At 37.0% G+C, this 11,883-nt stretch overlaps 1 protein-coding gene across 1 annotated transcript; it reads right to left on the bottom strand.

Moving 5' to 3' along the window:
• Nucleotides 1-205: 205 nt before the first annotated feature.
• On the bottom strand, nucleotides 206-11,662 carry LOC107791693 (protein CIA1). The gene is made up of 10 exons (XM_016613793.2): nucleotides 11,412-11,662; nucleotides 10,236-10,382; nucleotides 9,676-9,894; nucleotides 9,003-9,064; nucleotides 5,488-5,553; nucleotides 5,282-5,359; nucleotides 4,202-4,264; nucleotides 3,725-3,794; nucleotides 2,419-2,502; nucleotides 206-616 (listed from the first exon to the last, which is right to left on the bottom strand). Exons 1-10 carry the CDS (start codon nucleotides 11,601-11,603, stop codon nucleotides 524-526), a joined length of 1,074 nt encoding a protein of 357 aa, XP_016469279.1. The 5' UTR covers nucleotides 11,604-11,662; the 3' UTR covers nucleotides 206-523.
• Between the last annotated feature and the right edge of the window lie 221 nt (nucleotides 11,663-11,883).

Below are 11,883 nucleotides of genomic sequence, written 5' to 3' on the forward strand. Positions count from 1 at the left end.
ATAACTTTATAAGCATATTCTTAATGCAGGCAATACAAATTTTTATAATTATTAAAAGTAAAGACAATTTATAACCAACTTCTAAAAGATTATTCATTTACCACTAAGAAAATAAAACTTAAATATATTCTTAATGCATGTTATATTAAAATACAAATCAAAGAAATTTAGTAGAGGTGACAAATTTATAAAAGGACTCCACAAATTAGTAATAAACACCTGCAATGCAGCCTCTTTGAATGAATATAACAACATCAACAAACATATTCAGATTTGACGAGCCTGAAAAGATGGTCATCTACTAACAAGCAGACTGCAGCCTCATATCTTTGAAGCCCGAACCAATAGGCCACAAACGCTGCAAGAACCAAACCGTTGGAGTTAATCACCCCAGTTCTGAAGCCTAAAGCTAACATTTTCTGGTAGCAGAAAAAGGTCCAAAAGGCTCAAAATTACTGTGAATTATATTTCAACATCATCGAAAAAAAGATATGCATCGCTTTCTAATATCACAGCTATGAAGCTATGTTGACGGCAGCTTCTGTCCAGAGCGTCGAACCAACTCCCATATCTTCACCATCCCATCATCACTGGCCGAAGCAAGAAGCCTTCTATCCTGCAAGGTTTTGATAGAAGGGCATTAACATCTTGCAGGATGCTTTTAACTCGGCTCAGGAAAGATAAAAGGAATGAGCAACAATAAGCAAATCAATCAGAAAACCAAAGCGAAAATACAAGACCAACACTAAGTAATGCAATCAGAAAAATCAAAGCGAAAGAAACAACAAGTAATAACAGAAATCTAAGAATAAGAAAATACAAGACTTAACACTAAGTATTGCACTAAAGCTACTGGTACGAGCTAGGACAGCACTCGACTACCTAACCCTCTACCTTAATTCTTCATCTCCACATCTTCCTATCCAGGGTCATGTCCTCAGTGAGCTGGAGCATTGTCGAGTATTGCTTAATCACCTATCTCCATTACTTCTTCGGCCTACCTCCACCTCTCCTTAGGCCCTCCAAGACTAACCTATCACACCTTCTCGCTTGGACATTTGTGTATCTCCTCTTCGCATGCTCGAACCATCTAAGTTTCGCTTCCCGCGTCTTGTCCTCTACGGGGGTCATGCCTACCTTGTCCCCAATAGCTTCATTTCTAACTAGTATGCCCACACATCCATCTCAACATCCTCATTTCAGCCACCTTCATCTTCTGGGCATTGGAGTTCTTGACTGGCCAACACTGAACCCCATACAACACAATCGATCTGACCATCGCTCTATAGAACGTACCTTTAATTTTTTTGGCGCATTCTTATCACACAAAACACCGAAAGAAAGCATCCACTTCATCCACCTCGCACCAATACGAAGTGTGACATCTATCCTCGTCAATCTCCCCATTTCCCTGTATAACTGACCCAAGTTACTTGAAACTCTCTCATAGGGATGACTTGTAAATCAAGCCTCACGTCTTCGTCCACTTCCCGAGTCGCACTACTGAATTTGCACGCCAAGTACTTTATCTTGGTCCTGCTCAACTTGAACCTTTAGACTCTTTTGCCTCCAAACCTCTAACCTCTCATTAACACCGACTCGCGTCTTGTCCGTCAGTACAATTTTTTGACAACATGCAGAAGAAAATAATTCATCTCCTTGGAAAAACCTACAACAATCATTCCAAGGCCTAATATATTTATCGTCCACAATACAAATTGTCAGCTCTGACGCACATATTTTATTACACATGGGTCAATGGAAAGTAAAGCAAAACTCAGGTCAACAAATATTCATTTCAAGGTCCAAACCTAGATGTTTTTGGTACGCTCATAGTATGAAAACCAACATCTGTAATGTGCAATACTATCCCATGGAAGCATAACCCAGCGCTCCCTCTAGAGTTGTGGATTTGAAAGACAAGAGTCAAATGGATATATGTTGTTAGTTTGACATTAAAGTCATCCATCAAAAATAGAACATGATATTAGTTCAATCTAACATGTCCAAAATTTAGGTGCCACTTGAAGTCCCATCCACAATAAGATTGTACTATACTTATGGTTGGGTATAAAATTAACAATCCAATTGGTATCCCAAAGATAAAGTTCCAAAAGGTATCAAATTCAAATTTTCAAGTTCAAGCAACCAGGAAGCGAGCAGGTTACTGCATTATGAAGTGCCAACACAAGATACATTAGAAAGGTCAGACATTTGTTAAACTTCAACATGGTAACTAAACAAGAGATTGAACGGGCAACATATTATCATCCCTAGCACGTTCAAAAAATTTCCAGGTGATCTCGGCTTCTGCTCAAAGCTAAATCATCTTGCAGCAGACAAATACAGAACTAAAGCAACGATAGATGAGCAAGTAAATGTCAAAAATCCCATCATTCTGGTATTCCATTGACTTACCCCAGTGTTCCACTGCACAGAATTTACATCCATTTCATGAGCCTTCTCCTTCTTCAGAAGTAGTTTAAATGTAGGTCCATCAACCTGTAATCAGACCCAGCAAACTTTTATTTATTTATTTATTTATTTTGGATCAGACAGACACAAAAAAATTATTTTGCCAAAGAAGGGTTGGAAGAGGCGATAATAGAAGATCAACAGTAGTTGTATATGGACAACATCATTCATATGACTTGTTATAATTATATTGTAATTAATGGAGATCGGTTTTTCTAGATTTTTTAGCTGTCTCAAATGGATTTTCTATTTTACCTGATTAAAAATATTTTATTTTCCTATAACAGTGGATAAAAATTTAAAATAGATACTCAAGTCGAGCGAGATTGGGCCAGAAGAACCAAGTCAGAATCCAAGTGTCGTCCTAAGCAGTTATCAGAATCCCTAACTGTAATCTGCTCTGTTTACCATTTTTTTAATATAGCGCTCGAGGTGGGGACAGCTTGCCCACTCCTCGACTATATATAGGGCAGCATGTCCCGCATGCAAGCACAGGCTGCCAAGGTAATCCAGCTTACCAAGGCTGGAGCTGATGGGACCACACCAAGTGTTGTAGATGGGATTTGAAACCCGAAATCTCCATGTTGTTACTCCGACGCCTCAACCACTAGGTTATCCCCTTGGGATCATTGTAATCTGCTCATTAGCTTGACGAACTAGAAAATGTACATCTTTTTAAGTGGTCCTCTAACCTAATTCTTTTTTATTTTTGTAACGGGTCCACCCGAATCGTAATTACTAGTTTATGATATTTAAACAGGGATCTCGAGGTAACAAAACTGAAAGCCCGCCTCTTTCCACAGCGACCCAACAGCTAGAAAAAGAATAAAAAGGAAGTTGCTATAGTTGTGAGCACCCTCCACTTCCAACCAAGAGGTTGTGAGTTCGAGTCACCCCAAGAGCAAGGTGGCGAGTTCTTGGAGGGAGGGAGCCGAGGGTCTATCGGAAATAGCCTATCTACCCCAGGGTAGGGGTAAGGTATGCGTACACACTACCCTCCCCAGACCCCACTATTGGGATTATACTGGGTTGTTGTTGTTGTTGTCGTATTAAGGAACCACATAGTAAAGGGCGAACCTATGACTTTCTTGAAGAACACCCCACCTTCCCGCTCCCACAAGAAATTGAGTGAATAGGAGAAGGGTTGGGGAGTACAGAGCAGCATAAAATTCACCACTGTACTAGATATCATGTAAGATGAATTACATTATTATTAAAAGAAATAGGGATATTGATGGTTTTTCAATACCTCATTGTCGTTATTCTCAACAAATAAACATATAGCGTCATCAGCTGCTCCACTAGCAATTATTCCTTCCCTGACATTTTAGTATATCAAGTACGTTAGCTTGAAGGATGACAGCGTTAGCTTGTAGGATGACAGGGAAAACAGATACAAAAATTATCACAGCATATAAGCCCTGATTACTGAAAAACCTTGAGGCAATTAAGGGAAACTACAACAATACGAGCCCCAATAAAAAGAGGTCAAACATAAAATCTAGACAGACAGCACAAATTACGAAACTCTTAATTATCGAAAAATAGATTTTGTTGAGTTGCCCCCCCCCCCCCCAAAAAAAAAAAAAAAAAACACACACACACTCTTTTATAAGAAAAAAAGGACAAAAGAAAAAATCTGACAAAGAAAAGTAATATTAGGGATTGCAAAAGAAAAAGCCTACATTAGCATGAGCATGATAAGAGATAGATATGGAGTAGTTACCTCGACCAGTGAACTGAGAAAATTGTCCTATCATGATATCCAGATAGAGTGCAAACATGTTTCCTGACAAGCACAAAAAGGAAATGGTTGCAAATAAAGTGGCAAACATAGTAATTATTGAGAGTTGTTCAAGACATAATTAGGTAATTTAAAGTGTCTTCTCTCTAATAGCTTAAGCATTTCGATGAAGTGGTCACACACTTCAACATAGTATCGAAGCAAGTAGAGGTCCTGTGTTCAAGTCTCATCACCACCATTTATAAAAAAAAATTTTAAAAAAATTCCACGTGCTTAGCACATGAAAAAGAATTAGGCCAGCATGGGAAGTCGCAGGTTGAAGATATAATTAAGTAAACAAAAATGTGTTCTCTCCAACTGTTTAAGCTTCTAAACGAGATTGGTCACAAACTTCAACAAGAACAATTACATCAAATATAGTTAGTAATGAAGACCACGCTTGGCCTGAGGAAAAAAATAAACATACCAGTATTAGTTGACTTAGGTGAACAAAAATCATTGTACACTTGAATGCATTAAATAATGATCAATTTTGGAAACACTTGACAGTAATTTTACAAAAGGAATTTACTGGAATCTACATGGCTAAGTGGAGGTTGAATCATGTAAAACTGACCATGTGTTGCTTAACTACATTGCCCAGGGAGAAAAACAGGGATGGCTATTGGCTCATTAAAGCACTCCGCTACAGTACCTTGTACCAAAGATCTTTAATTTTTTCGTTTAGGATGTAAAAGCAAAAACTTGTAAACTACAAACATACAAATACTAACAAACTAGAGGATGGTAAAAGCCGTGGAACTGTAGATATCATACACGAATTGTCAAACAAGAGCTATAAAGCTTTAATATCTTGCACACTTGATTATTAGTTCACACAAAGTACAAGTAAACTGTTAGTTCCAAGTCTTCAGTACAGAGAGTTGACAGAAAGTTCAGTTATACTAACGGTTTCAAACGCTCGTGTGCTAATTACTAATGCCAGATTGTAAAAGTAAGTCCATGAATCAACTATATAGGATAGCATTATGCTTAGAAAAGGGACGTTATGATCATGCTTACCAAGGTGGCTCTTTATTCCAATCTATTATTCTGTCGTCATCATCAATCAATATCCATACCTTAATGGTAAGGTCATCGCTGCAAGTTACAGAATTCAATGTAAACTCATGTTTAAGTAGTGACTGCAACAATTATCCAATTTTTTATACACCAGAGACTGGAGAGCATATATTTTAAAACAAGTAATGCAGAAAGGAAGAACATACCTGCAAGAAACCAGTTTTCGTCCACTAGCATCGGAAGAGAGGGACCAGACAGTAGATGTATGTCCGCTGAAAGTTCAACCAAGTAGTGACATAAGCTCCCAAACAATATTAAAAGTTACTAAGTCATATATCTGTACCCTAAAACATTCTCCGGTGAACTGCTTGTTATAGGCCACATGAATATAATTAAGGCCAAAGGCCAATGAGGAAATACGAAAAACCTAGTAAAAAGGCAGTCAAGACGGCACAAATTTGAGAGCCGAACTTTGAAATGCCTGAATCATTCCATTGATATGAGAACATATAGACCACTTTCCACTGTCAGTAGTTTTTTCAAATGACTTCAGACACTCTAAAATAGCAATCCAACATATGGCCATTATACGAAGATCCCAAATAGTCATACAATAAAAGGTTTGTCAGGAGAAAAGATACATTTACGCACTATCAAGACATAACAAAATGAACTATATACCACCAAAAGGGAAATAACCAAGAGACTACAAAACATTTTTTTATCCAATCAACTTAAGGTAGCCATAATTGCTAAAAGTACTTCATCCATTATCAAACACCATTGTTTACATCATTTCTGAGCAAATTGGTAAGAACGGCTCAAAAGAAGATATTTCAACTTTTCTGTACCCATATCCCCGCCCATAAATAAATAAATTTCATGAAATCAAGGATTATTTAGTATGATTGTCACAACTGTCTCTTCCCATGTTTCTTTACATCAAGAAAGAATTCGACTTGTTGACACATTTTTCTTCAATTTGAATTCGGACAGTTGACACATTTTTCTTCAATTTCTCCTTATGCAAACTCTTAAGGTAAAACAAAACAAGGAAAATATCATTTTAACAAACTCAAGAGCTTCGGAAATTTGGCTAAGCAAGTCCACTTGCTCTACTGCACGCAAGTATTCATCCATGTTAAGATGCCTGTCCAACTACTTCTCCATCTCTTTCCCCAAATATTTAAGTTCATAATGACTCTAATTATGAGGTCTTCTAGATAATGGAGATCTCATATCAATTGCTTTGCAATTACTGAGCAGGATTTCATAAGTTTTTCCATCTGGAACTTTCAACTATTCAGCATGCATAATATGGTAAGCAGAATATTAACCTTAAGTCTGAAATTTCGTACAGAATAACAAGCATTTCTCCATCTTACTAAAGTGACCAAAAGGAACAAATTTTCCTTATCACAACAAAAATGAGAACAATAAAACGGATAGAAGCACCGCTACAGGATCCAGACAATACATTAGAGTGAAAAACACAGTTTAAGGATCACTCAATCTAGCTACACATAGTACAAACCTTTTGACCCTAATTGGAGTAGGTTCTACATGAAACATGTCAGTTCTTTTTTCCTGATTGACAAAAACAGTTTAGTTCTTTGTTTGAACTTAGAACTGCGTTGAAATCACGTGACCTTATGGGATTTGCTACAAACAGTCATAACCTACCTTGTTCTGAAAGCTGCTTAGATCCTTTAGAGCTATAACATAAAGTGCACTGCTAACAGGTATTCAACGGAGACCTCTTGTTTCATATTTTTTTTCCAAATAAAGAAAAAGATTATATGCTAAAGAAAGTTAGAGGTCATTCCGTGAATCGTACTCAGGAACTCTTGCAGCCAAAGCAAGAAACATTCCTCGCATCCAAAGTTAGAATCATACCTCTCCACCCTTGCACAATCTCGCTGAGCGTGTGCATGCCACAATTCCACAATTCTCACTTTTACGAAGTTACCCACTTCATACACGTTTTCATAACCTCTAATGTGAGAACTTTAGATCCTTTCGCCTAATTATCAATCTGTTAAGAGTTTTTCATGTGTCAATTCCACAATTCTCACTTTTACGAAGTTACCCACTTCATACACGTTTTCATAACCTCTAATGTGAGAACTTTAGATCCTTTCGCCTAATTATCAATCTGTTAAGAGTTTTTCATGTGTACGCATTCATCAATCGAAGCCTAAAAGAATAAATGAGTCAACAACCTATTGCTAGGACTTATAATCATAAATTTAAAAATCTAGCATATACTGGAGCTCATCCATATGCTGCCACCTTTACTCTTTCTTGGTCAACGGAAATCTTTCTTGAATCAACTTCTGTTTGTAGTCTAAAAACTTCACTTCCGAATAGCACCTCTCTCTTCTGTCAATTTCTAAAACATTTAAAACCTATGATCTCACATATTCCGCGATGAACATTAGAAACTTCTCATTCTCAAAGCTTGTGAAAATTTGAACCCAATTCTTGCATGGAAGGCCAATTCGGACAGAGGAAGCATTTATAACCTAGATTGAGCTAGCTACATGCTATGAATAGGAAAAGACACCTCACTTCAATAAAATAAGGTATTCTACATAAATGAAAAGAGCTTAAAATGCAGTAATATAATCACTACCCTGATGGCATCGTTCAAGTATTCATTTTTTTCCTCGTCTAATACATATAATAAATTTAAGATTCTTTTTTTTTATAATGGTCCTCTTCGAGCTAGCTTGTGCACCACTCTACTAACCACCGAGTACCTGACATCAGTGGCGTATGCAGGAATTTTTTGTAAGCGGTGGCACATTTAAAGAAGTAAGCAAATGATCTTTTCAAAACCGCGACGCAATTTAACATTTAAATTTCTTTGAGGAAAATTGCGGTTTCGAGCTTGAAAATGATCCTTTTGAAGATATGTGCTTCTTATTGCACTATGGTCATTTAAGGAATTTAAATCAACTCTTTCACTTTGCGATGTTGTTCCGACTCATTGGCTTGGAAGATGTTTTAGTAGAATCTCTATTTAAATTTAAGCAGATTACAAATTAAAATGTCCATTTGAGAACTCCTAAATAGTACTATATAGTTCTACTAATAAAGTAAAAACAACTTTAAAAATTTCTAACTACTAAAAAGTAAAAGAAAGAACGAAGGAAAAGGTAGCAAATCACTTACTACAACGGAAGAAGTAGTTGCAAACTGAAAAGGAGGATGGATTGGTTAGCAACTTGTGTTAGAAGGTTTATAACTTCATTTACCCTACGGAAGTGGATGTGCCATAATCTTCTAAATAAATGGGGCTATAATAAAAAAAGATTTCGGTACGATCGATCCCTCAACCTAGCCAAAATAGCTCAGGCGCCTGACCAACTAACCAAGGCAAGTTTAACATTAAGCAGTGTCACTTGTTTATTAATTTTGTATGTATGCCATTTTCCAGATTACTTTTATTGATATATTAGTAAAAGAGTTCGACGAAGCGATACCACATGACACTGCTTGGGCATTGGTGCATCCGCCCTTGCATGACACCTCACCAACACAGGTACCGGATGCAAATCTAGCAGCCAAGGCTTATGCAGAATGAAAGAAAACAACTAGCATTTTCTTGGGATTCGAACCCTGATCTCCAGGATTTTCACCCATTTCATTGACTACTATGCCACACCATTGGATGCAATAAGTTTATGATTTTGTTATGCCCAATAATGACTCTTACCTATTAGATTCACCCAAAGTTTGAATACAATGCCAATCATCACCGAGATTCTCTATCCATACCTGCATTTCAAGCACCGCTAAATATTAGATATTATTTCTTATAAATGGAAGCAGGGGCGGATGCACCTTTAATGAAGCGGTGTCACGCGACACCGCTTCGTTGGAAAATTTTAAGTATATGTGTCGATACTATGAGGAAACAGATAAGTAGGAGAAAATGACACCATTTGACAAAAATTGTCTCTTGGTGCGTTGGTTGTGTGTGTGATTTTGTTCTAAGAGGTCAATGTTCAAACCTCAACTAGCACATTTTTTTGTAAATATTTGAGAGAGCTTTTATGGATAAAAATTGTGATGAAGTAGAATTGAACTTGGGACCTTTTATAACTTAAAAATCAACAAAACCAATAGACTAAGGCTATTTCTAGTTTAGAAATATGATAATTAAAGTTATTATCTCATTCTTTTATAAATTTTGACACCGCTTATAAAAATTACTGTGTACGCCCGTGAATGGAAGAGAAACAGCCACTAGTATGCCTTATATGTAACAGGGGTATGAAAAACATTCTAGAATCTCTCTAAACAAAAAAACATTCTAGAATCTCTCTAAACAAAGAACAAAGAGATAGAGAGAGAAAGGAGGGACGCTAAGTTCAACTCAAATATACCTTAATGGTGTTATCATAACTACATGAGAACAACATATCCATTAATGGACTCCATTGAACCATCTTAACATCTTGTGTGTGCCCTTGTAACACTGAAACACAGTCAAATTCATTTCCAGGTAACACTTCCCATATCCAAACCGACTTATCTCGTCCACACGTCGCGAGTAGTGAGCCTGAATGATTCCAAGAAACACTTTTCACTTCATTGTCATGACCCTGGACATTACCCGCATAAGAAAAATAAGAAGGCAGACAAGAGTTTAGTAGATTTATAACTCATTAAAGAAAATAAAAGGGCCAAATACAAAAGATTGATGTAAATTACGATCACAAAGCAATATAAGCTAAATTAAATGATTCCACTTAGCACAGCTGCCCAGGTAACAAATTCCCTTATTTTACTGACAGATTTATGAAGTTTTTATTGTGCTATGCACAGATATAAACAGACAGAAGATGCAACTTTTGCCTACTTTAACACTAGTTTTTGTCAGAGCTGGGGTAATGAATATGAACTGAAATTAATATGCTAGAGAGATGCCAAAAGGTAATTGTACCTCCAAAGTGGAAACACACTCAAAGTCAACCCCAACATTTTCCCAAATAGCAGTGGTGGCATCAAAGCTAGCTGTTGCCAAATTTTTGCCTGACGGTGACCAGGCACATGATCTAACAGTTCGTGTATGTGTTTCCTCCAAAACAGCCTGCAAAAAATTTCCTCCCAATAGTCATTATAGCTCCCCTTTTTTTTTTTACTTTTACTAGAATAGTCATTATAGCTAGAGGATGAAGGTCACTTTATTTCCTTGAGGATGGAAAGAGTGCTAGAGAAAGATGAAAGAAGGAAAACAGGAAAAAGGTACACATTGTTTTTTGGCTGCATAACCCCATGTATGATTTCCAAAAATTTAGTTAACTATCAGAAGTAAATAATAAACTCCGCCTATGTGATCTTGCTCACATTGTCAGTCCAAGACCGAATAAAGGAGGGTTGCAGTAGGCTACAGCCAGCATAAAACTAGCCAATTCCATGATCAATCCTCACATTACAGTTTAAATGGAGTAAAGTGGTTAGTGAGTATTCATATAGCCGACCCCCACTTGTTTGAGACTGCGGTATAGTTGTTGTTTCAGAAGTAATAATAACTCTGAAAAAGAGAAACTAACCAGATCTCAAAATCAACGGGCTAAGGCAGTATCCAACAGAACAGATTTGAAGCTAATACTCTCAAAAGTAACTCTGTAGTCAATATAGTTCCATCCAGAGGCGGACCCAAAATTTGGCGGGCACCATGACATTCAATATAAATTTATCACTGCTCATAAAGATTGGTAGGGGGGTCTATGCTAATATCTTACTATCTTGAAGACATTTACAAGTATACATAGAGTTTTTGTCAAAGTTTCCGGATGCCCGTGACCCCTCTACGTATAGTGTGCGTCCGCCTCTGGTTCCAGCGCATTGACTTCTTCCCGTGTAAATAATTAATTTGCAACAATTCATAATTTTCTTTTTCTTAGACAGAACTGATACTTTATAGAGTTAATAAGCCATTAGCAACTTCTTCTAGAGAAAACTTTGGATTCTAATTGCAACTCTTTAGTGTATCCAGCTGATAATAGTGCAGATTGTCCAATACTTCTTTTAATTTTTTCACTTTGATAAAGTAATAGTTTTTCGAGGTATATCAATCAGAAACTGCTATTTTATGATGAAAACAAAAAAATCAAACCTGACAGTGGAAAGAGCCGGTGGAGTCTTGTTCCCAGATTCGAACGGTTTTATCGCCGCTGCAGGACGCGAGTACAGCTGGAACACCATTGATTCCGGTATCTGGTTTCCAAGCGACGCTCCAAACCCTATCGGTGTGACCTTCCAGCCTCTGAATCTCCCTCAGTTCAAAATCCTCGTCAACGAAATTCATAGTAAGAACGGCGGAGCTGTGGTCTCGAAGCGGTGTGCTGCAAAATTAATGGCGGACTGAGAGGTCGCATAGTTATTAAAGCGTGTGTGCGCGCGTGTTTGGGCAGGCAAATGGTTAAAAAAATATTAAAAAAATGAGTTGGATAATAAATTTTTAAAAACGCATCAAATATGTATAAAAATCATTTTATTTACTTAGAAAATAGATAACTAATGGGTTTAATTTTATATGTGTAAAGCCTCAATTTGAGGGGTTCTCAAATATATGAGACTAGTAATTA

The sequence above is a fragment of the Nicotiana tabacum genome, chromosome 19 (assembly GCF_000715075.1).
Source record: "Nicotiana tabacum cultivar K326 chromosome 19, ASM71507v2, whole genome shotgun sequence".
Lineage (NCBI taxonomy): Eukaryota > Viridiplantae > Streptophyta > Magnoliopsida > Solanales > Solanaceae > Nicotiana > Nicotiana tabacum.

Bases quoted from the DNA above. Each gene is read 5' to 3' on its own strand.
- LOC107791693 (XM_016613793.2), bottom strand. From the start codon at position 11,603: ATGAATTTCGTTGACGAGGATTTTGAACTGAGGGAGATTCAGAGGCTG. The intron at 2,503-3,724 runs GTATTGAAAAAC...GTCTGATTACAG, and splicing joins TTGAGAATAACGACAATGAG to GTTGATGGACCTACATTTAA. The intron at 617-2,418 runs GTAAGTCAATGG...AAAACCTTGCAG, and splicing joins CTGTGCAGTGGAACACTGGG to GATAGAAGGCTTCTTGCTTC.